The 26,770-nt window shown below is 35.6% G+C and overlaps 2 protein-coding genes across 2 annotated transcripts in view; both read right to left on the bottom strand.

Annotated features, from left to right (window-relative positions):
• Positions 1 to 2,599, bottom strand: part of LOC139588984 (uncharacterized) — a 43,900-nt gene extending 41,301 nt beyond the window's left edge. Inside the window, exon 1 of the mRNA XM_071424885.1 lies at positions 1,996 to 2,599. Coding sequence (XP_071280986.1) covers positions 1,996 to 2,552 — 557 coding nt within the window. The 5' untranslated portion in view covers positions 2,553 to 2,599. The remainder of the gene's footprint in view (positions 1 to 1,995) is intronic.
• A 64-nt stretch (positions 2,600 to 2,663) lies between these two features.
• Positions 2,664 to 26,770, bottom strand: part of LOC139588983 (guanine nucleotide-binding protein G(q) subunit alpha-like) — a 116,930-nt gene continuing 92,823 nt past the window's right edge. Inside the window, exons 6-7 of the mRNA XM_071424884.1 lie at positions 16,955 to 17,108; positions 2,664 to 13,382 (exon numbers count right to left, since the gene is read on the bottom strand). Coding sequence (XP_071280985.1) covers positions 13,192 to 13,382; positions 16,955 to 17,108 — 345 coding nt within the window. The 3' untranslated portion in view covers positions 2,664 to 13,191. The remainder of the gene's footprint in view (positions 13,383 to 16,954; positions 17,109 to 26,770) is intronic.

Genomic DNA, 26,770 nt, shown 5'->3' with positions numbered 1-26,770 from the left:
TGGTGTCGGGGAATAAAGCAGTTTATTGCACAATAATTATAAGTCTGCAATCCTGAAGTATAAGGAAAGAGTTCCATCATTTTATGATTAAAACCACTAATTAAGATTAATGTTGCATAAATGGTTCTGTATCTGCAGAGAGTTTAAACCCACCATTTCCTGTTAGAGTGATGCTCTAGCAGCAGTCTTCTATGAGATTTAAGTATTTTATAATGCTTGTAAAAATATATTAGTAACGGCAGGTTCAGAGGAGCTTAGAAACATATTGGATTAAATATTGTCTGGAGAATAATACGTGTTTTTTCCGCTAGCAAATATAATGAAGTTTTACGTTTTTATGTTTCTTTTCAGTAGTCTAAACTTCACCAAAAATAACTGCATTAGCTCCCACAAAAGTCTGTTTGGCTGGACTGGTTTTACTCTGTGAACTCCACTGACTGTACAAAAAAAGCAGGAGAGCAATTCCACAGGATCGCATCACAAACATGACAGAGCTGGAACAGGAAGCTTGAGTATAATCACTGTTATTCCGTTTATCATAAAGCACTCAGTAAACATTCAAGCAAATATTTTTGAAAATTTATCAGGGTGTTTACTTATGCTCATTGTTGGCAGTGTTTAATTAGTTAAACTACATCTCATTGTAGCACAACAGCACCATGGTTCCACTCTTCTGGGGTTTCTCTTGGAGTTCCTGATTTATTAAAATTTTACATTAAATGAAAAAAATTTTTTTTAAATTTTTGGCTGCAGGCTATCTGGGCCTGTTTTAATTTTTACTCAATATTTTTCACAATTATCCTTAGTGACAAATGGATTAGAAAGTATTCAATCATACTTACTTGACAGCACCTTGCTATATTCCCTTCAGACATATCCCAGACATAGGCATATGGAATGCCTGCTTCCTAATTTCTTCATATTTATATTTCACCATTTAGGTAAAACCAAGAAGGACCTATAGCATTGCTAATATTATTCTAATGTACTTAAATATCTGTCTTTTTGGTGCTACCTCGTCCTTTGGTATTTAAACTTCCCTTTAACTGTTGTACTCCCTACCCTTGAATTCTGATTATTTATGACTAGATTTTTTTTTCTGTGTTGTACTGCCTTTCACTTCCCTTTGCTACTGAGTAAAAATGATACAACAGTATCTGTCTTATTACTGAATCTTCATTATTAATCTAGTAACTGTCTTAAAAGTTGTGGTTTTTCTTTGCAAAACTCTGTGCTTTTTTATTCTATACATCACTTAAAATTTTCCCAAGCTATTGTAAACTGGCTTCTTCAAAGTATCAGGTACATAAATTACTTCCAGGAACTCTCCTTTCTCTCCAGTAATAAATACCAGGTATTGGGATTTTTCAGTCTGAAGAGGAGGCTCAGGGGAGACCTTGTGGCTCTCTACAACTGCCTGCCAGAAGGCTGTGGTGCAGTGGGGTCAGTCTCCCACGTAATAAGCAACAGGACTAGAGGAAATGCTCTCAAGTTGTGCCATGGGAGATTTAGACTGAGTATTAGGAAAACTTCTTCACTGCAAGGGTTGTCAGGCACTGGAACAGTCTGCCCCATAAAGTGGCTGAGTCACTATCCCTGGAGAAATTTAAAAGCTGAGTAGATCTGGCAGTTAGGGAGACATGGGTTAGTGGTCAACATGGCAGCTGCACTCACTGGTTGGACTTGGTGATCTAAAGGGTTTTCCCAACCTAAATGATCCTGATTCTAAATTGTATGAACTTTCTGAAGAGATACATACATAAATACACACACACACAAGCATGCATACATACGTACACAGGTACATGGATAGGTGGTTGATACTGTCTACTGTGCAAGTATGAATAAGTGACCCCAGCTTATTGCAAGGACAGGGACAATTCCCATCCAGGGAAATAAAGGACGGATGAGAGGATGCCAATAGTGAGAGGATGACCCCAGCACCTGCAGCAGCTCTGCCAAGCCCTGCTATCACCTTGTGTCACAGGGCAGTACCTGCAGCCAGACGGACGCCGCGGATGTTTCAGTGGAGACAGCAGCGCATGGATGGTGGCAGCTCCCCAGAGGCGGGAGTCGCTTTGCCGAGCAGCGGGGTGTGTGTGCCTGCGGGGGACACGAGCTGCGTGTGAATTGGTGATGCTGCGGGACCGCCGGCAGGGAAGCGCGGAGGCAGCTCGGGGCTGTGGTGGTCCCGCCTGGCCCAGCCGGGGATGGGGGCTGCTGGTGCTGTGCGAGAGGCAGGAGCCGTGCGGGCGGCAGCGGAGCAGCGCGGGCTGAGAGGGCGGTCGGGGTGCGGAGCCCGGCTCCGGTGCCAGCGTCCCCGGGACCCCCTCCCACAGCCGCCGGTGTCTCCGGCCAGCCGCGCTCCCCGCGGGCGGCACCGCACGGGCAGCTCTGGCTTTTCTCCTAAAACTGGCACCAGCCCCAGCCAGGAAGCTTCTGGCCCACTTTCTCTTGTCTGCCGTTCCCCTGGGGAGAGGGCAAGGAGGCAGAGTCAGGAGAGGCCCGTGGCTCTCACAAGGTACTTCTGGTCTCTTGACCACAGCATGCATAATTTCCCCATTATCATTGTAGTTTGTGAAACCGAGTCCTCTTCAGCCAGCAGCAAAACCATAGCTATATTTTCATGTAAAATATCAAGAAAGTCAGGCTCTTGTAGAAAACACTTTTAAAATAAACTTGTTTAATTTAACACAAAAAAAAAATCAAACAAAATACAACTTGTAGTTTTCATTAACAACTATGAAATTACAATGGTTTTACAATAACTTCTTGAAAATTCTTTACATAGGTAAGCATTATCTGTAAGACTGTGGCACTCTCAGTCATCACAAAATGCCTGGATATGCTTGCTATGCCAATAGAAATGTGCACATACAAATAGAAAAATGTACTTAAAAGCATTTGTACTTGTCTATGATGAAAGAAGTAAAATTGTGCGGCCTGTCATTGGCTTAGTGTTGCATTCTTTATGTCATTTATATATGCCATTTTCCAAATGTCACAGCTCCCGAATTTACTGCTAGGTAGTATATGCACAGATATATTCTCAACTTGTGTTTTATTTAATGACAGCCTTGAAGTCTTGGCAAATTACCTCAGACTTTACAATTTTTATTTTCAAAGGAACTTTTATTAAGTGGTATGACATATGCCACACTGCTGTTTTCCCAGTGTATTTTTGGTTAAAGTGTAATAGTTTTCTGCCATAAGAAAGTCCCCTCCTGTACCAGTAACTTTGGTCTGTGGAATTCTTCACATTGCCTGTTCTCACCATAGATCTTAGTAGATGGTTGATGGCCATCTGTCATTACGTATTTACTTCTCCTGCCACTTGAGAAAGGCATCTTCTTACGGAACAGCACCCACATATTTCATACCACATATCAAATCCTGCCTGACATTACAGGCTGGATGTAGTTACAGGCTCAACATCAACAGCCAGTGGTCATATTTGCAAACCTGGGCACTCAGAGGCTCAAACAACATGGCTGAAAACTGTTGTCAGGAATGTGTGTGTGTGATATGCCTTCCCAGCTCCTTTGGGAGGTTTTGTTTGTTAGGGTTGGTTTTTGTGGTTGGGTGTGGTGGTTTTGCTTTTTTTGTTGTTGCTGTTTGGTTGGTTTTTTATGTATAAAAATGATAGGGAGAAGGAAGAAAATGGGTATCTCTGTTGTAGAGAAATTTTGTTCCACAAAAGCAGCAGCATATCTACTCTTCCTTTGAACACAGGAACATCTGACACCATGACTTTCTGCTATGACTTCCATTCTTTAGGGCCCTGGGTTCACAAGTGACACAGCAGGCCAAGGTGATCGCTGTGCACTGAATAGCAATTTCCATGTACCCATAAGCATTTTAAATAATGCTTGTCAGCCTAAATGAAGGAAATACGCGCTTTCTTTTAATGCTACACCCTCTATGACTTACAGACCTTCAATTACCAAGTTAATGTTTGGAAATATCAGATAATCAGCTGTAAAAGAAGCCTCTTCTGAGAAGCAGATTTCTTTTCCATATATATATATATGAGTGGAATAGAAGTTTTAATCAAAAGACCACCAGGCAGACAAGGGAAACTATTTTCTCCTAAACTGAGTCGGTCACAGAATTATTAAAAGCAAAGACTAAGTCAGTATGAATAGAGTGCAGAAAATGAATCTGCAGCAGCTAAATTTGTCTGCCCTTTCATTAATTTCCTGTGGTTAGGACCTGTCTTTTTGCCTGCTGTGCAACAGAAGGCTAAATAAAGGTCATACTTGTGGCTCTCCAAGACAGCAAATCAAATATTGAATGACCAAGAGTTCAGGAAAGGTGTTAAGCTGTTTTTGTAACCTAGGGTAAGACAACAATTGTCCCTATTTCCATTAGAAAAAACTGAAGAGTTGTTAATTAAGAACTCTTCAGTTAGAATTAAAATGATTGTTCTAGGATACTGAAGCCATAATATTTTCTACTGAGAAGACAAACGAAATAATTAAGTTATGTGTATTTTGCAGATCAACTGGCAAAATAATTTCATCTACATGACTGGCGACATAAGGTTTGCCTTCCATGCCTTGCAGTGTTTCACTATCCCCCTCTGCTGCAATTCGGAAGTATCTGTTTAAACATCCCGAAATGTATGTATTGTGAGTGTGAGTGTGTATTTCTCAACTCCAGAACATCAGAGTAAGGGAGAAAGAGCTTTTAACCTACTTTGCTTTGAACTTCAAAATGTTTAAAGATGTCTCCTAGAGAGATGCTAATAAAGTATCTCAAATGCTTTTCTATTAAGCTTGAACAAGTGAACAGTCAACTAAGCAACTCACAAATTATTTCTCAGTTTACATAAACTTTTCTCTGCTTAGGAAATTTGTCGTGCTCATTTACATTGTATACTATCATCTAGATTAAGCCCTGTATTTACCTTCTAGCTATGTAATGCTTTGCCCTTCTGGTTTTTAATTGAGGACTATGTTTTGCTATCTAGAGTGGAATTGCTTTTGTTTCATATTAGCAGAAATAAAATCAGCATGTATAAGTTTGAATATGTATCAAAAGAGAATTATTTAATCCATAACCACAGAAATCTTTCACTTGTAGCACCAGTTCTATAACTTCTTACAAGGTATTCCAACAATTTCTAGACCATTAAATAATACTGAAAATCAGTTAAGCTGTTTTTACATGTATGAGTCATAATATTATTTGAACCCTTCCAACATCTTGAAAAGAATCTGAATAATATGATTATGTATATAAGGACAACTGATTTCTTTTTACTACCACCACAGCTTGTTGCAATTCAAGAGGAATAGCTCCATCAGCTAAATTATAGTAATGTAATTTATTTGTACATTAAAAGATTATTATGCAAGGGAAGTATCAAATTTGACTACATTTATATCTAGCTTTTTGCCTCTCAATTACACTCAGGTTGGTTAACTTCAGCAAAGTGAGGTGAAACAGTGAAGTTCTAAAGCACTTGAATAAAAAACTTTGATAATAAATCAGTTAATTTCTTGAGCTAAAATAAATCAGGTCTTATCAGCAACTGTGAGTGTTCTTCTAAAAACATGAGAAAAGTAGTCACCAAGATACTAATAAAAACATTACTTGGCTTTTCCAAAAGCTTTTGAAATAAACCAAGTATTCTGCAGCATGTGACAACAGATTAATTAACCTCTAGTATACAATAATCACACTTGTGTGCACAAGTAATTGACAATTGTTAAGAGACTCCAGATACTTCATTGTGAGATAAATGGAATTTTATTTTTAGGGAGAGAGTGATTCCTCTTCATAATAAATGTATAAAAGTGCAATATCTTAAATATTTACTGCATGCATGCAAGTATCTTTTTTGTTGTTGTTGTTAGCATCATATAAAGTAATCTTATGCAATAGTCTCTGCAAGAATACATTTGAACTTATTGTCAAATTAATGCATCTCTTCAGTTGAGTGCCAGCCTGATTATTGCATTAACCGCCTCATACAGGACTGCAGGAAAAAAGGCAAATTTTCAGCAACATCTTAGCAAACAGCTCTCTACTGACAATGCAAAATGACATACTAAAATGGCAACATTTGGGCCATGTTTGCCTACTACATTGTTCAAATGATTGTACTCCAACTATGGTGTTACAGTTTTCTGAAATGCATGTCCAAAAGGCTAATTGTATCTTCCTCTGATTACAGGAACCTTCTGAAGCTGTTCTTATTCACAATTTGTCTTTAATGCAGCCAGTATGATCAACTCTGCAATGACTTCCAGAACTGAATCTGGTATGTCAAGAAACCTTCTCTTTGTGGCAAACAGGATAAAGATATCAAAAAATAATCAAGACAAAATGGCAGGAGGAAGAAGATTAAGCAGAAAGTGTGTTCCTCTTCAGCTGTACTACACATCAGCAGTTGTTGAATTTTACCAGACCAATTTACATTTAATTCACAAGGATCAGAAAGTATTCCAGAGTGCACATACATAAAGCAATACTGTATTTTCTTTAGATGGCAATTAATGAGAGTGGAAGAGGAAGCAATTAATGAGTGTGATATTAAATAAATGTGAATGGAGAAAGAAGTGCCTTGGACAAAACACAGTAAACCTTGAATATCATGCCCAGCAACACAGCATTTTAAATAAGATAGAAAACATCTTCTTTTTAGAGCTTACTGGAAAAAAACAAGTTTTGGTTTGTTTGGGGTTTTTTTGTTTTGTTTTGCTATGTGTTGAGGTTTTTTTGGTGCTATGAATAAAAGTCCAATTTTTGTATTTTTCTATCCTTAACACTAAGCTTGATTTCTTTCTGATCAGTCATCAGTCCTGACTACAGTTTCATTTAGTCTATGTACACAGAAACTTGTGATTCTTAAAGGGGAACAAGAGTTTTCCTTGTTTTGCAGTTTCCTTTTTTTTTTTTTAGAATAAGTATGCAATCAAGGCCTTTAAAAATGAAAAGTGCAACACTTCCAAGCCAGAATAGCTAATAGTGCATAAAATGAAGGGTTTAGAAACTACAGCACTAGGATGAGGTTTTCAGGAAGGAAAGTGTTACTCCCTTTTTTCCTCATTTCTAAGCCTTTGGGCCACACAATTCTACCCCTTCCACTTGGTCAGCTTAGCACTTCTTGGAACCACTGGTCAGCCAAACTGGCTGAAAGCCCTGAAAATTAGACTAATAAAGCAGCCAAGCAAGAAGAGCAAAAATAAATTGGTTGTTTTTCCACCCAGTTCATTGACAAAGCAGCAGGGCTGACATAAGGGAGAGAAAGCTCTGAGCGGAAGAAAACCAGGATCAGAGGTCTTGGAGGGTAGCTCCTTTTAACAGTAATGAGCTGTGAGAGGGGGTCTGGTGCCTTCGTATCAGATACTGATATCAGATGTGCTCCTGAGGAACTGAGAATTGTGCATTTTTAGAATATTTTTTAAATATTCTGGAACTCCTAGATGTTTGGGACAGTATCCTACAAAGTGCCTGGTAATTGGGTGAGATGATCATAGCATCTGATGTAAGATTTTAATCACAAGTCTGCACAACTTATCACACAGATACAGCTTCTACATCTATTTCACATATCTAAAGGTCACAATGACACTGTAGTTTGTTGGCATTATCTTCACTGAGACACAGACATAAAATTAATCCTTTCCTAGTGACTGATCCTTCTCCCATACATTCTGCAACTGGAAAGAAAAATGAGGAACCATTCACTCTTATCTTTGCTTAGGCAAACGGTTTGCACTCTGTTTGAGGTAAGGATTCTTACCCCAACTGTTTTGTTCACTTAATAGAGAACCAACTAATTTTTCCAACTTGCCTGAAATACTATTTCTTCAGTAATGACGATCTCAGATCCACTGATTGTTGACCAGGTATGAGTCAAACTCCTGAAAAGTAGCACAGAGGCCTCTTTCTGTTACGGCTGTCATGACATAGGTGAACAAAAAGATCTAAGAAACACTAACTACTCTTGCAGTAGTACTGCAATCATCCAAAACGCCTTAAGAAAATTTCCTGTCTGCAAAGTATGAATTTTCTTTTCCTGAGACATAGGTTTTATTTCTTTTCTCCCATGCTTCTGAGTTTCCATTGTACAAAAGCCAAAAAAACTCCAAAACTTTTATAATACTGTCAAATTACCTTCTCTGCTGTAACAAACCCTAAATGTTTTGAACATCTGGCTGTAACAAAGATACTCTGGAAATTGTAATATTTAGACAATGATGATGGAGCATGTATAATTAAAAAGTAATTTTAGAGTAATACATGTCTCCAGCATTGACCAAATAAGAATCATTTTGGGAGAACAATAAGTCCAAATATTCCAGAAAAACTAAATTTCAAGGAATGAAGATGCTATAGTATGAAGATATAGCAAAAAATACTGTATTTTTAACCATCAACATTTTTGAGGGGCAGAAACTGTACAATATTAGTTTTTTAAAAAAAACTTTTTCCATCCCTCAAGCAACACACAATACATGCACTTATGTGACACTTTAAGAACAGCAAATATTATTTTAAATACTCAAGTTTAAAAATGCCTCTGACATCCCTTCCTTAAAAGAAAAAAAATATTAATAGCTGGTCAAATAAGGATTTCCTGCAGCATGGTAAATGAGGAAACCAGTTTAAACTGTATTTTGAGAGCAAAAAAACTTCAAATAATTTACATAAAACTTAATGTATCTTTTGACACTGTTTTCAAAATCTCTCTTCCTTTCTTACCTGCAGTATGACTACTGTGAAAAAGCTCAAGATAAACCTAGAGTAAAATTCTTTTATCATCTAAATTGTGACCCCAATGTATTGACTAGATAGAAAAAATTCTTGTATGACTGACAGAACTCAAAATGCTACAGATAACCAGAAGGCAAAACAGAGGAAATATCAGTAGCTCCACTTCTCAAACTAAAGCTATTGTTTTGCAAGACTTCTACTAAACTAACAAGCTGGTAAGGCTTTAGTTGTTTAATGTCTATTAAATTCTAGAACTTATGGTTTATGTCAAAAGAGGGACCGCATTTGTAAAAGCGTCAATTTCTAAAATACCATGGTTAATTAAATACCAGGACATTTAAGTTTTCTAAATTACTTATGTCAGTCTCTCCAAAACGTAGCTACTTTACTAATCTCTTAACTAGAGGTAGGTCATGTGTAGGCCTTGTTAATATGCTGTGAACACTTCATTAGTTCACTAATGTAATAGTCTGCAGGATAACTATGCACAGATCTCCAAGAATAGCAGCACATGTAATAAATTAAATGTCTAAATTTTATTTTTTTTCATGTGGATTAACATGTACTTGTTTTCTCCTAATATTTCATTCTTTTGGGAAGAATGTTTAACAAGGAAAGGGTCATGAGGTTGAGTAATCTGAAAGTCTTCTGCACCTTACAACTCAAGGCTGGGAGTCTAGCAAAATCTATATGCAGCCCTTTTCCCCCATATAGAGTTTTTGCAAATCATGCAGTCAATTCTGACTGTTATCCAGCATTAAAAGTCTCTTCTCCATTTTCAAACTTTAAAAAGTGATTCACAATCATGTGGCAGTATGATTAAAAAGTACAGTCCATACACCTTGACAATCAAAAGAGACTGAATTATAAAAAGTAAACTGCCCTTATAGCTGCATTATCCTACATCTGTAAGGACAGCGACAGTTAATTTGTGAAAAAGGCAAGTTCCAGGTTTCTGTAAAACACATATGACAGCTTTCTTGTGCTAGTGAACATTAGAATACACAGGTTCCCAAGACATTTTCCTTCCCTCCTCCCCATTTATAACATTCAAAGAAAACATATCATTTTGGCAAAGTTAAAAGGGTTTCTGTCTTGATGTTTTTGCCTTCAGCTTCATGTTAGAGGCACAAACTTCTGGACTTAAGCACTATAAGGCATAGTAGTAACCACCAATTAAAACAACAGCAACACCACCACCACCACCACAATGGAATATACTACAAGTGGGAACAGCTGTGTTATTTAAAAAGAAAATGTTTTGTAAACTGTCATACTGCAATGCTGTGTTAGGTGATTCATGTAAAGCTTGCCTCAGCATGCCAAATATTTTTTTTTCCCCAGAACATGCTCAAATTATCTAAACATTGCCACAGGTTCAACTTACCTAAAAAATACCAGAAAATAGCCCAGTGGCACACACTCTTGAAAACTTCTGCAATCACAATATAACTATAAAGCATGAGTAAACTTTTGTTTCGTTTTTATACAAAACTTGGAACCACATTTCCTTCTCCCCCACCCAATATCCCGTAAGAAAAAAAAACCAAACAAATTTAAAAACCCCAAACATTTGTTAGACACCACAGTCTAGGCTTTTTGTTTGGTTGTGTTTGTATTTTTTTTCTTTTGTCTTTTTTTTTCTTTTCCCCTCTTTTTTTTTGTTTTTTGCCCCTTCCTTTTTTGGCCACAGTTCCATTTATAGCACTGAATTCAGTGTGGGCAATGTATTCCCAGGTTAAAAAAAGGGATATTATCAACAGTGGAACTGTGAAAACAGAAGCTGCATGTTGCAGCATGTTGCATTTACAGCATGATCAGGACCAATTTTGTTAAGCTGTATGTAAGAAAGAATCACTGTTCTGATCCCCTATTCAGAATGTCAGTGTCACTTTTTATAATCTACATCTACCTGCTTTAGCTTCATTAAATAAAACACTTTAACTCCTTAAAATCGTTAACAATAGTGACTTTTTGGTTGTTGTTTTTATACCTAAGGTTTCCACAGTTTCTGAAAGACTGATCTGATGTTTTGCATTTTATGATGGTATTTGTAGGGCAACAGCATATATGCATTAGTACTTATGGTACAATGGTTTGAAATATCTCTGAATTTACTTTTCCAATACAACTATCAGAAAAGTGAAAATAACCAAATGCAAATCAGTCAAATAAAACCCGAAATTTCTAGTTAAAGTTTATGTTCCAATATGAGATATAATAGCATAAGTTCTTGTAATAGGATTGTTTTCTACGGCTGTATAAAGCCCTGACAAGATTTGAGCATTGTTTTGAATGTGAATCATCTCTGTCTTGGTGTCTCCAATTTACTTCTACTCAGGAATGTGCAAATGATTTTATACAGCACGATTCTAGTACCGCTCTGTACTATAGTATTTTGTTTTGCAAATAAAAACAACAACGAATCCCTAGTCAGAAATAAACTGACAAAATTTACATTCTTCTCTCTTAAAAAAGTAAATAAAATAACATTATTTAAAATGTGAATTAGCTATAAGACATACAATACAATTACATAGATACATATCAATACAGCACATTCAATTTGCCAAAAATTAATGATTACAAAGCCAATATGGATGCTGCCATATATATATATATATATATATGTATGTACAATGATTATAGCATTCATAATTGCACTATACCTACAACCAGTTTTAAATTACAAGGTGTTTTAAGAGGGAGCAAAAAATACTAACTGTTCTTATTATCGTTCTTTTGAATTTGGGAGGGTTAAGGATGAAAAATATCTCATTAGTATTTATTGTTAACTTTGGTAATCAACTAATAAACCATTCTTTTTTCCACCTCCCATCTGCTGCTATGTGGCAGCCGTTTTTGTATTAAGTGCACTCTAGTGCCAGCTGGCATCATAGATAATCAATCCAATTACATGTCTGAACTCTATACAGACTTTTCTTGCTAGCAATCACGCACCTGGTCAAAAAACCTTCAACCTAAGCTGCGGAATAAAGGCTCATCAATATGTGCTGCACTTTTGTTTGTTAAAAATTGCACATTTAAATTTCAAGAATGATTTTGTCACTGCTTCATTTACATTTATAAATCTCTTCCTAAAGAACATTGAGAAAGGCTATTTTGCATTAAAGCCTATCAAATGCCTATGAATCAATTAACAATCAACCTTATCAGAAAAGATTCCTGAAAGTGATCTCTCATCAATAACTTCTTGTAATACAACTGAAGGTGCCTTGACATTATTACAGAAAACAATCTCATGTCATAACTTACAAAATGAGAGATCTAAATTGTCTTTAAATTACTAGACTACATGCGGGTGCACAGTACACCTTATAGAATATTCACTTACATGTTGGTTTTGGCATTAGAAAATGGTACACTTTCTAAAAAAGGGAACACATGAGCTGAAACTGTGTGTGTTAATCATTTGGCAGTTGATTCAATCAGGTCAGTTCCCAACCCATCCATTTGGCATTTCAATCAGTATCTTATGTTTCAAGCGCATTGGTTTTATAAAAAGCCAGATTTGGCAACATGAATTTTGTACAATAAAAATAATTTTTTTCTGTGGAAAACAAACACTTAAAAAAGCTCTAACATAAGAGAAAACACCCCACACAACTGAGAAAACCAGCCACTGAGGAAAATGTAGTGTCTACGACTTTTCTATTTGGCATTTGTGAATAAAAGAAGAGAGAAAAAAATGGCACATGGCAATTAAAAAGAGGTTCTAACATATTCCATGTACATCCCAGATTGTGTCTTAATTACTTCATAACTGTCTTCTGTGCACCTTTCTTAACTGTAAAACTATGGTTACATTTATTATTCTTAGACAACTGTAATTATGTTTTGCAATCGAAATATTCTAGTCTCAGAAGTGAAGACAGAATGAAGACACCCATGTAAAGAATTTAAAAATCACAGTATCAATACTTTTTGATCCTTCAAAGTACATACTGTAAAATTTAAGTCATACTGATGACTTAAACAGTGATGATAATGTTTTCCTGACCGAATCATTCAACAGAAAATATTTCACCCAGGAATGCAACTGGGGGAAAAAAAAGGCCATTGTACCTTTTAAAAGATAAGGGGATTAGGAAAGGAGGGGAAGAGAAAGGGTTAGGCAAAGAGGAAACCAGCTTGATTTTGCTTCAATAGCAAAAAATTGCTATCCTTTGTAAATGTACGACTGAGAATTTGAAACACATTGAGTCACATGGTTTTACCTAAAAAATGAGGAAATGTGCTGTGAATGTACTTCAGCATCTTTTGTTTTTCCTCCATATACTTTAAATAAAATCATAATATTAACTACAAACTCTGTGGACATTCACAGAGTCCAGGCCGGCAATAAATTAGTATTATGCAAATTGTTTTCACAGATTATAATACAGTCCCTCTTGTATATCTTCAATCATGGAAAGTTGGTTTTGGAGGATGCCCCAGGTACAGTTAGACCAGGTTGTACTCCTTCAGGTTTAACTGTAGGATTGTGTCCTTGACAGCAGCAAAGACGAAGCGGATGTTCTCTGTGTCTGTAGCACATGTGAAGTGAGAGTAGATAATTTTGTCACTGTCTGGATTCAGGTCTACGAACATCTTCAGGATGAACTCTCGTGCTGCCTGTGCATCCCGCTGTGGTCCTGTAAGAGAAATTCAGTTTTCTTAAAGTCAACTTTGTATTTCCACTTCTTTAAAAGAAAATAAGGACGGCTTAGTCTGTGATCCCCACCTAAAAGAAGATGGGGAACCTTTTACTAATCAATATTATCATATACTGGCTGCATTCCTTGTGGTAGGAACTATTAAAAATAAAGATGGAAAGAAATTTTAGATGTTCACCAAGTCAGAGCTGGTCTTTCACTGCTGACTATCTTTTTTCTTTACCAAGATAAATCACCTGTTTTAGAACAGGTGATTTAAAATGCATAGAATGAAAATTTAAAAAAAAATAGCTATATAATTAAATATTTTTAAAAGTTAGTAGAAATGGTGAATGTTCAGTCTAAACCTACTGTATTTAAATTATACTTCAGTTATTTTGGCACTGCAAGTTTACAAGTTCTATATGGATTTTAGTAGGAAGCATAGAGAAATCATATCCTGAACTGGGTCTGACATTGTCATCAATAGAACTTAATTTACTTTAAGTGATAATAAAATACACAGCTGCTCTCCAGCTGAAACTGTTGCCTGTAAAAGGCTCATGTTCCAACCAATTTAAAGTATCTAGTATTTTAGTTGGTATCTAAATTATGTATGCTAATGATCCTATCATATCTAAAGTTGTAACTCTCAGAAGGACAGAGTCAATCTAACCAAACTACATTTTCAGCTTAAAAGATCTCAGAAGGTAAAGTAATTACTTCCAGCCTTCAACAGTGAGGATTCATTCATTTTCACAGCCAAAAGAGCAGTGCAGAAGCAAGAACTTAAGCCACATGCTGGTGAATCCTGTTCCATTATTCTAGTGCTGCCACCAAGTCATTGTTCCCTTGCTCTTGTGTTTCTGAAATGTGGGTTTCTACAGAACACAGATTTTCAGTGCTGTTTCCTCCTATTCTCTTCATTAGTTCTGTTGTTGCACAGCAATACAAATACCAGCATCCAGCTGTTATTTGTAGCTCTGTCCTTCAGTAATCACAAAATCAATAGTTTGGTGCCCAGCACATGTCCACACATGTCACCAACTGGATAACAGACCTTATTTTAATACTTCAGGCTTAAAATTTGTAACACTTCCAATTTGTGCAACTAAAATTTAGGAAGGGAATGTATGAAAGAGAAAGCACATACTTTCTGGTGTGCTGCAAATCTATGTGGAGGAAGAGTAAGCTTTGGCAGTAAACGGTCGTATGCATGTGAACAGATGTACAAATATGCACATACATACATAGATGACACATTTTCTGAGATTTGGGAATATAAACAGATAATAAGTTTTCTGAGGCAGGACAGAGGACACTGGACAATTGGGCCATGTCCAACACCTCTACAGCTTCTAAAACACAACTGGCTCTAGCCTTTAGCTTGGATACCAGACTCTATTATAGACAAAGAACAGCAATATTAAGTCTCACAATAGCACATATATATGTGAGTATTTATGAAGAAAATTCTTGGGCTTCCAAAGACAATGATTTCATCAAAATAAATCATGTAGTTTTCTAGACAGTTTCTAACAGAATTTTGTTAAACAGTTTCACAGTAGCTACACACACTGTTTTCTCAAGATCTATTGGCCTATTCAGAGATATACCCAAATTTGCGCACCTCTACTCTTACGTTATTTAAACTTTTAGCTGATTTCAAGCACAGAGAGGTATGTGTATGACCTCAGGAACTTAAAAAAATTGAGTGAGTTAATGTCAAATTTAGAAAAGTGGTTCTGGTCTAAGAAACCTAGAAAAGAACTGTCATATGGGTTAGTAGCTTTCTTGCCCACTGCTCTCCCTAATCAGCAGTTTTCAATGACTGGGTCTATATGATGCCATGAAGATCTATGTAACAAGTGCTACATCAATATTTTTCTCTTATTTTCCTACCAACTACATCCTTTTTTTGTGTTTGCCCTCTCTCCCTCTCCCAGCCTGTGAGTCAGTTGTCAAGTACTAGCATACAAAGTGTGTCTTCATATGACACACTGACCTAGGAGCATGGCTTGGCCTCCCTTTCAAAGCTCTTACTAATGCACTGTGCAGCAGAACTCCTTAATTTAATCTGTCCAATTTGCCACCCTGGCCAGCAGTTCTCATTCCTAGGCTACTTTTTCCCTTCTGAAGATGAGAGAAGCAGTCCAGCTAAAAATACCTATTTCTGAAACCTTCCTCAGATCTCCCACTTTCCACATCCCAAATACACTGGGATAGAAGAGGGGACCACCTCTGCAAGCCACAGACTCCATCCTGCCATAAGAAGTAATCACATCAAATTGTAACTTTGTCTCTGGAGTTAGGTCCTGCAAGATCTACAGAATTAGGAAACAAAAGATACTCAAAGACTTGCAGGTCTTCACTCCCACATCCTTGATAGTCCATAAAGTTTTTTTTTCCCCTCATCAATGACAAAGGAGAAGAGAAACAAAGTTTCTACAAACTGTTTGAATTCTTTTTTTTTTTTTTCTTTCCCCTGGAAAAGCATTTTACATGGGCTTTGTCAACATTTGAGAGGAGGTAACAGAGCAGACTGTAGGGTCTACTCACCTTTGGGATGTTGTCTAGGGAACCTGTTACACAAAGTAAATTCAAAAGAACAAGGATATTTCTACTCAACTGCCAGATCTCTTCTATATATTACTATGAAACTAAATTACTATGAAACTACACTGACTCATAAATAATATTATCTGATCCTGCAGGCTTTTTCTGTTCTCTTCCTCTTTAACAGAAAACAAGAAGTACATTTTCCCCATTATTACTTTCCATATTTGAACATGAGAGTTTTAATCTTCTTCTCAGCTTCCCAATCAGCTATTCCTTCCTGGTGGGACAAAATCAATTCTCTCTTTAAAAAAAAAGGAACATTTAGTTCTTTAGACCTCTTATTATATGAGTTTGATTTTTCTCTGTTACCAAGGCCTCCTCCACTCAGTTACCTCAAAATACATAGCTTTTCCCCTCATAAGAACTTCCTGAAAGTACAGCTTTAATAGAAACACTTATACAGCCCACAATTTTTTTTATGGACAAACACATTAACTCCATATAATCAATGTAAAATTAAAGCACAATTTTAAAAGGTACAATAAAAGGGTGGAAGGGGTGGTTGCTTGTTTCTCTGAATGTTACAGAGAGCTTATAACACTTCCCCTTCAGTATTCAATCTTATATAAAAGCAAACCTCAAAACACCAAAAATATAAAAAACTATATGTACAATTAAGGAATATGTTTCTATTTATTTTTAACTCTTGTATTTCAATTTAAACTCTCACCCTAACTTTGGTAAAATGACAAAAAGTGGTTCACTACTAATATGACAATATCATCTAAAAGTCAACAATTTCCCAATAGAGGTTCTGCCATCCTACCCACAAGTCATTACAGTACAAATCAAAATCTTAGCAGCCTAAAAATTCCACAAAATTTCAATCACTTTTTACAATTTTTTAGTATTTTTTAAAGGAATATACCAAAGTATCTATCTGTCTAGTATTTGGTCAAGCTAGCACAATTTGCCAGTACTACAGTGTAAACACAGCATGTCATTATACTTACCGTCATACTCTGGAAAATAATCAACTAGATGGGAGTACATAATTTTCTCCTCTAGTAGATCTTTTTTATTTAAGAACAGAATAACTGAAGAGTTCTGGAACCATGGATATGTGATAATTGTCCTAAAGAGTGCTTTGCTTTCTTCCATTCGATTCTGGAATAAAAAAGAGAGCAGAATTTTGGTGGTCATGAGATTATTTTTTTTTCAAAATAAATTCATGCATTTTCACTCCATTTGGCAAAAGAATCCATTTCTTGTTTTGCACTTTCCTACAATATATAAGATCCAATTAATTAAATTAAAAGTAATGAGCAAACAGTAAATTAAACCTTCAGGCATCTTCCTTTTGCAAATTCAGCTAGTTAGGCCATAAGTATTCTTTAAAACACTAGTCACGAACTTGAAAGTTGTAACAGGAACATTTGCTAAACCTGATTATGCACAGTTACAATCAGCCAACACACTGGTGGTTATTGAAATACAAGTCATTCATGGTAGAGACATATATAACAACACAAGACAACCAATTCAAGGTTTAAGAACATTATTTATTTTACTTGCCTTTCCCAAATTTTGAATACAGAGTTCAGCAATCCTTAGAGATCAGCTTAAAATAATTGCAAGTAAATTTAAAACCTGAGAATATATTTTGTCAACATCAAAGGTTTATGACATTGAATTTTAAAAAATCGTAAATTATTACCTTTGTTTCTAGCATTGTTGCCAGATGAAGAATTATTTGCACCTGGACTTAATACAATGCTTATTGTTCAGAACCCACTAGCCTGTGGAAGAACACAATGCTTATTCTGTAGGAAGAAAAACTAGAAAACAACCAGCCAGCCCAGTTATCTTAACTTTTACCAGTTCACCAGGCAGTCAGGTATGACTTTGGGGTTGCTGACCAGCAGGTACCACCAAAGAGAATCACAGGACGAAAGAATGCAAGTACAGAGGGAAGGGACCACATGTCAAGGATTTTGGGGAAATTATGATCGTATGTATGTTTATTCTGGGAAAATTAATATGTATGTATGTAAAATACAGTATATAAAGAGAAAATGTCCTGTACTCAGCACATACAGTATTTGGAAGAGCTATCCCCTTGTGCATCTGGCCAAATAAAGAATGCCTGCTTCTTAATGCTGCATTGGGGCTACATTAATTTTAACTGATTTTTGGTAACAATGCCACTGGATTAGCCTTTAACTCTTTAGATGCTCCTGAAACCACTTTGCATTATAGCTGAAATATCAGAAAAGCCTACAGTTATTTCTATTTGTAAAACTTTTGTCATTGTAAAATAATGTTACAATTAGATTAGTTCCTAACTGTTAGGCTGACTTGATGTGGTTAATACAGAGCCAGAGAAAATAAGGTTTTTAAGACAGGAACTAACTTACTCCTTTTAGTATTATTAAAATTTAAAAGCTGCAGCCCCCTGAAAAAGTTGTTTCACCACCAAATGGGCCTCCAGAGGATGACAAAAACATGAATCCTGCAGATTCTGCTGTTGCTGAGCCATACAACAATCTGTCAGATAACTCAGAAAGTTTTGCCGTAACTGTATATTTACTTCCATCAATTTGCATTTTAGAGAGGCCAACATAAACATGAATGGGAACTTGAAAAACCCACTAAACATAAAACAAAAAATGAAAACAAAAAAACAAATACTACACTAATTCAACTTTTCAGTAAAAGCTGATAATTTGGTCTGTTAAACTTTATTGCATGTTGCTGTAGTGCATGAAAATAAATAGTTGAATTTATATATTGAGAAACTAATGCAGACTAATAAAACATTTGCTTTCATGCAGTCAGATCTCATGACTCATATTGATTTCAACACTGCCAGGATTTCACTCTGGAAGGAAAGAACCTCTAATGTAAACACAGCTGAGCATAAAACATAACTCCTTAGACAAACTGTTAATAAGATGCTATTTTCTTCTCAACATTCTATACAGACTTCTTCTCTTAACAAGACCTTAAGAAAAGGCAATGGGAACTACCTAGTATAGTTATATCTGTTATATGGTCCACCTCAAAAAGTTTAGCTTCATGTAACTCCAGAACTACTTGTTGGCAAGTACTTGTGTCTTCTTCACTAGACTAAAAAAGCTCAGGTCTTCACAGGACATTGGCTCTGGGCCCTTCATGCTTTTCCCAGCAGATTAGGTGACCATGAAATTATATATATAATTTGCCTTTGCGAATTATTTCAAAGGGAAATCGAAGCAAACTGGTTAAGGACAGTAAACTGACATTTTGATATGTTGTCATTTATATCTGTTGTCTGCAGATGTTTTGTAGGAATTGAAAAATGGCCTAGAGATTTTCAAGTAAATTTTATCTGCCTCTAAAAAGAAATGCAATTTGCCATTACAGATTAAAATGCAATAATGGTTTCATTAATTTACTATTATTGACTGATTAAGAAAAAATTTGAAGTGACTGATTTTTGACTTCTCAATCTCTGCTTAGCATTCTGCTGTCTTTTGTCTCTCTGTTTATCCAATTACTAAGGGCAATTCAACTTTTATGGTTGTCACAGCAGATAAAAACAATTTTTATGCCAGAGTAAATTCCTCTAACACTGGAAGAATTTATTATCCTCTAAAATTTGTCTTAAACTGGTTTTCTGTTTCTAATGATAGCTCACTCCTTTCAATGCTTACTCTTTTCCTTTATTGATTATATGTGCCATAATATTTTTTATCAGTTTAATTACAGTTGATTACTTGTGATTACAAGATCATATGGTTGAACGGGTTTCTGAAAAAACCTTTCTTTAACAGGATGCACTATTTCTTGTGTAAAAGATAGTTTCATGTTACAGTATTTTCCCTGATAGTAGGGATACGATTACAAGGAGGATGGAAAGTGACTAGCACTGGAGATCTGACCTTCTGTCAGATGCAACATGAAGGAAGCTTTGCTAAACCAAGCATTACAGTATGGCTCTTCAAAACCAAACCAACCAACCAACCAACCAAACAAAACCCCTAAAAAAACCAAAACCACAACAAACAAAAACCCAAAACCCAGCAACAATGGGGAGCAGGCAATATTTACTAGTTTGTCCAAGTACTTAATCCCCTTTTATGAGCAGCTCTATCTCACCAAATTATTTCCAGAAAAATCTTATTTCAGCTCCAACAAAAAATGCTGCAGATAGAAACTTGAATAAGTAATGTACAGAAACATGCAGCTGGATGTGGCTCAAGTCTTTCTCAGTAGCTGACAGCCATTGTCAGCAGGGAAGCCAACCTTCAACAGCAATCTCTGTTCAACAGCAGCAACAGCTCATCATGACCTCTCTGGCTTGGCACATGGAAAATTAGCATCAGGATTACTGTTTTCACCATCCTCAAAGATCTGCTGGCCTGGGTAACTTCCCTGATCAGCTTTTGTCTGCTGTCAATCCCAAATTACATAAAAACATATTGATATCACCAGCTGTTCCTCTACTTTTGTTCTAAGGATATACAGATGCCAATGTAAAATTCTCCATCTTCCATACAACCTGACGAAGTTGTCAGTCCAAGGTAAAAATATCACTATGAAACTGAGTAAGAAATACAGCAGACATACTCCAATAGTGAATTTGTTAACTATAAACAAGTTACATAATCTTGGACAAAGTTATCCTAATATTTAAATAAATATCAAGAAAAAACACTGTACTTACTAATAAACTACTTGACTGTCCAATTTTATGACTAGAAATATGTTTCTATGAAAGAAAAATAAAATGGAATGTCTTTCTGTCATGTATTTCTTACATATAAGATTTTATGCTGGAAAGTTTTTGTACAACCATTAAACATTAATAAAAATACAAGCAGAAGTATAAACCATATTTCCCCACATTTTTATCCACATGCAAATCTACTCTTCCTTAAATTTTAATGGATTAAAAAGGAGTATACCTCATTCCAATTTTATTTTTATAGGTACACTTTCGATTTTCCTATCAAAATGATGGATTTCTCATTTGGATGTCTCTTTTTTATCTGTTGCTCTGGAAAAATGCAATTACTCCTACAATTAGAGAAATAACAAAATTGAAGTAATTTATAAGTGCTCAACTGTCAGATCCCGAAGAATACCTGCAAGAGTGCTAAAACAGCATCTAAAAGCTGTATCAGAGCTAGTACCCAGTGAAGGGAAAGCAGCATTTTCCAGCTAACAAGCAGTGCTTTGACAGAAAACACTTAGTAAAATATTAATCTGAAACAACAGAGAAGCACTAGTGGAGTTTCACCCATTACTGCCTTTATGACTATCTAGAGTGGCATCTAGTGGGTGTACTGTAACTCACACACTGAACAAAAAACACAGTAATTACTTTTCTCTTTAAAAAATGTTAGCAATTCAAGCAGTGTCTATTAGAAAAATTAGGATTTCACATATTCTGAGGAACTACATTTTCTTGGAATGCAGTGAGAGACAAGGTGGCAAGGAGGTAAACAAACACACATTTTTCAGTAAACTACTTGTTCTGTGTATGCAACTTCTGTATGCTAGCAAAAATGCTTACATGAATCAGAGGGCATTCAGAGATGATAATGGTAGAAAATGAGATACTGACGCACGAAAGTTTCAGAAAAAGCAGAGGTTAGTATTTCTGAAGGTTACTGTCACTGTCATGGACTCTATTATTTTGATTGACAAAAACTTTCATTCTGGATGGTTTTTATGTACAACTCTGTATTAACTCGGAATGTCTCTATTACCCAACTAAGACCCCCAGCAATTATTTTCTGTATAGAAGTAGTAGAAGCTGTATAGAAAGACCTACAGCCTATTTCTTGGCTAAATATTTAAGGAAGCTGCTTTGCAAAACCTGGGAAACAGTAGAGGAAATGAGGAAGTGGGAGGTAAGTGCAGAGTCCTTCACTATGTAAAAAAGTAAATACAGTATCAAAATTGGAAGCGCTTTGCATTTTTGCCACCAGTATGAAGTATAATCTAGTAACTCTACTGCTGTAACTAGTCATCTTAGTAAAAACTGCAATGGTTGTATAAATGTTTTGATGAGTAACACAAATGCAGTCAGAGGCCATTTCAAATAGAGCTCAGGAATAATTCCTTTATTTTGTTCACTGTCTTCAATGTTTCTGTAAACTAGACTGAAAAAAACAGCTTCTGGTAGAGGACTGGGAAGAAGTCTCTGTAGATAAGAATTGTATTTTTAAATCACCTGGAAGAAGAACTCTCAACTCTCCAATTGTTGCGAACTGAATTTGCAACACTGCACTTGAAAGTACATGGCCATTTTATGTACCCAGCAGAGACACAGATGAAGCAAGTGACAGTTGAAATCCATTAAATCAACATGTTCAACAACCATCAAAAAGCAAACATACTGTCCAAAGCAAAAATGGTCTATAAAGTACTCATAAAACATACTTCAAGTATTGCTGTCAAGTATTTTTTAAAAGCAAAAATGGCTCTTAAATTATTTTTCATGATAAAACATTAATGCCAAAATTGGCTATTTTTATAATACCTACATATATTTGAGAAAAATGAGTAAAAACATTTTAAAATCAAATTGTCCCTGAAAAAAAAAAAAAAAAAAAAAGCAGTCATATCTTTGCCAGTAGCACCATTTACAAGCAACATTTCTGGCAGCCTCTGTATGCCGGTTCATAATCATCCAACCTCCCAACTTCCATTATGAACCACCCACTTCAACACAAGAGAGAGAGGCTCTGACTTTTCCTAATGAAAATCTTTCCCAGCACTGATAGTTTACATTCAAAAGGTTCTTTATCCACAAGCCAAAAATAAATATGCGTTTGTGTGGACAGGTATGAAGAGATACAATACATCCAGCAATGAGGTAGTTAATGTGCTATTTTCTCCAGTTTCCAAATAAACAATCAATTCTGGAGATTTGATTTCCCATGGGAAAAAAATAATTAAATAAATAAGTATGAGGATTTTAGTTCTAACTGGGAGTTTCTATTATCCCTCTGCCACACGTTCAATTGTTCTGGATTGTTGGCTGTTGATGAAAAAACCAGCCAAATGAAGCATTACATTTATTTATGATGTAGAAAGACTGAAGTCGTCTGATCTCAGAATTGTTTTCTTTCAGCCGTCACGCTAAGCCATGTATGACTGACCTGAGAATAAGTAACACAATGCTGGAAGAGAAGTGGAAGCATGCTCAGATTTGAACAGCATGAGAGTTCTGATGAAAAAATGAAATATGTTGTTCAGATAATTGCTTATTTGAAGAGTAAACATACTCTGAACTGTGCAGCCTCATGCTATTTCTTATTTTTGCACACCTCAGAACAAAGTGTGACTGGAACATGGTAGCAATTTGTCACCTGTTAATGTACTATACAAATTAACGCTACACAAGTTCCCTGTAGGCTCAGCTGTTTTGCAGATGTACTTTTGTTCAGATTTAAAATTTGAGCTGTAAGCCCTATGTTTCATGTCAATATTTTAATAAAAATTTAATAAATTTTAATAAATTAGATTTTAACTGCAATATTTTTTAACAAACCAAGCAATATTGATCCTTTCTCTGTGGGGCAATTTACAAACAACAAATTTTTCCATCGAAAGAACAGAGCCTTTATTCAGTTACCTGGAGCATAAAAACATTGCAGAAAACCACTCTACAAAGTTCGTTCCATTTCAATTTGTAGTTGTGGCTGAGATACTGAGGCCCTAATTTTTGTAATATCCTGTTCTGCCTTCATCTGATAAAAATGCAAGACAGTTCTTCAGTGTAAATTAAGTACTGTGAAGGTAACTACATTAATGCAGATATCCACTGTCAAATAAAGTAGGGTTCTTCAGGGGTATTAAAGAAAAACTTATGACATGACTATAAAGATGCTCACCAAGGAAACAAAGAAAAAACTGCTCCTTTCACATGTCATATAAATTTTTTTATAAAATCGAAGAAGAAATTACATTGGAGTGGATCTGTACGTGAAAGTCATCAGGTACAACTCCTTGCTCCCAGCAGGAAAAAATTTGTCATCATATAATTTTACTCATGGCTGTGTTCAGACAAGCTTTTAACATCTCTCTTCAGGATGGAGATCCTACCTCTCTAAACAAACAATTCTGCTTTCAGACTTCAAGATACAGGAACAACAAATCAGAAACAGTTTTACTGATGGCCACTGTATTTACAGACTATTAATAATAGTCACTTTAATAATCCCCTGTTGGTAATGTTTTGGACAAAACATTTTTAAGAGAAACCTTCTTCCTGGAGTATATAGCTCCATGAAAGACTCAATCAGATGGTCCCTTCATATTCCAGAGATACAGATGTTCTAATTTGTCTGAGACTGTCTGAGACCCCCTGAACTCCTGAAAGAAAACTGCAATGGCTATTGGAAATGTTGCTCAAGCCACCTCCAGACCTACTGGCTCTGTTCACACCTCAAATTACAAAATTTCCAATTTTCACTTAGCCTATTAATTAATTAATTTATTTATCTGAACTGAGGAAATTATATTCTGTCTTTTCTGGTTTTGATCTGAGAACCCTATAAAAATGTACACATAACCACCACAGAGCTATACAAACTATATTAAATCTTATATACCTTAAGACTTTTAGTGCGCTAATAAATATCTACAAGCTTCAATAAACATTGTTCTCTATTTTGCTGTTTCTAAGTACTTAATTAGATGTGCAAAGACAATGAACTCACTTTTTTATAGAATTTCATTTTACAGATATACTCTTATGTCTCTAGTTCTTCCGTAACTGCAAGTGGTTACGGTTGTTTTATGAAGCTGGAATTCATTTTTCTAATTATTGCACTGAGACACTGAGATTTGATATGTTGAAAGAAGCTATCTCTAACAAGTATTCAAATGCAGCATATCCTGGAAATCTAAAAAAAAGCCCACTTTATTTAAACAAATAAGTTGACTTTAAACTTAAGAAAAAGTTCTAAACTGTGCCATTTGATAAAACGGCAAATTTCTCCAAATTTGCTGGCATAATTCAGAGCTACAATGTGACCCACAAGACATAAAAGATCATAAATCCATTTAACAGAGAGATGATTCCTTAATTTTTTATCTCACCATAAATCCTCTTGGAGTTTTCTGAAAAACTGAAAAGGTCAAACATCTAATAATTTAATTTATAACATGCTGTCCTTTGTCACATCACATCAGACTGATAAAATATTTACTTAATTTACAGTACTATTAATGTAATTAGTATATTATGTCCTCTGGTTCAAATTTTGTCTTAATTTTCAGCTATGAATCTAGACAGACTCTCTATTTTATTTAGGGCAGAATTTGGAACAGTTAGCTATCTCTCCTTTGTGTTTGTTAGAAATATTTAATGACTGTACATCAACTGAAATTTTTGCAGGATGTGTTAAAATATACCATCCTTACTGACTCTTCCTGTTTTGTATTTACGTACCAAAATCAAGTTATCTACAATCTAGAAACACACTTAAAAGAGATGCCATTGGGTCTGAGTATCACCTGTTAGAGAAATCATAGCTAAAATACAGGTGGACAGACAGGTGTGCTTATCTTCAGGACTGAAGCTCACAACTCTTGAGGTATTTGTCATGGGAGTGCAATGTCATGGGTGTGTCATTTAGAAGTCATCCTGCACCTCTCTGGATAACAGGGAGTCTGAACTCTTGTCTTATTTTCTATGTATGTCCACTTATACAAGAGTTACATTCCTCAGAACTTTTAAATCTAAACTCCTTCAAGGGCATGAAATAGAAACAGTTTCCAGCACTACCTCACATATATCCAGTAAGAGACAATAACAAAGACTCTCAACTAAGTGTAACCTCATCTGATTTATAATCCAAATGTATTTCTCTTGAATAAAGTAAACAAGGAAACAGATTTACAACTGACCATCCATCAGGCATTACATTTTCAAATAAAAATCAAGTCATTATTTTCTAATAAGGAAGGTCATATAACCACCACCACCTCCTTCACCCCCCCCCCCCCAAATAGAAAATAGTACTTTTTAAAGATTTCTATTTACTCATAAATATTATATTAATGAAAAGCTGTATTAACTAAAAAGGATGACATAAATGATTTAACACTACACTTTTCTCTGTAAAAATGTACTACAGGAAATGAGACTTCAGGCAATATGCAATGGACTAATTAGAAAAAGAAAGTAGGCCACCTTACAAAAATCATAGTTTAATCAGGCCATGAAAGCAATGAAAAGGAAATAGCAGAACACTGTAAATTGTCAAGTCATATATTTTAATTTCAGTATGAGCCATAGAGACCAAAGAATGATCAGATTCCATTCTAGTATTGCACTGATGGCATACATATTAAGAAAGTAGAACATTCACACACACTCCCTCCACTTTGGTGCTAAAATTTCAATACTGCTCCACAATTTAAAGCTAAGCATAAGAAGTATCTCTTGGCTGGTTACCAAAGTCTTCAAGTTAAACCACTGTCTTCCCTACTGAGCTTGTTACACCTCAGTGAAGAACAAATATAGCTTTGTGGGTTGAATTTCCTAATTCAAGGTGTCAACAAACATTTAAAGCCATATTTCTGCCACACCCACATTCAGATAAACTATGCTTTGCTTTGTGTGGAGTAAATAAACTCATTCTTCCATTAATTCTGGGACTGCAATGTTTAGAGATACAGAGAAAGGAAAAAGAAGGGAAGAAGGCAGTGTCCTGGCATACCAAGAAAATCTAGACAGACAGGTGATAAGTTTGCTGAAAGCCAAAACTTGAGCTGCCCAGATTGGTGCTCAGCTCTAAGACTGTCTAGATCCTTTCCAGAGTTAA

The sequence above is a fragment of the Agelaius tricolor genome, unplaced genomic scaffold (genome assembly GCF_023055355.1).
Source record: "Agelaius tricolor isolate 1412-34295 unplaced genomic scaffold, bAgeTri1.0.p SCAF_4, whole genome shotgun sequence".
Classification (NCBI taxonomy): Eukaryota; Metazoa; Chordata; class Aves; order Passeriformes; family Icteridae; genus Agelaius; species Agelaius tricolor.
This window is presented reverse-complemented; position numbering and strand designations above follow the sequence as displayed.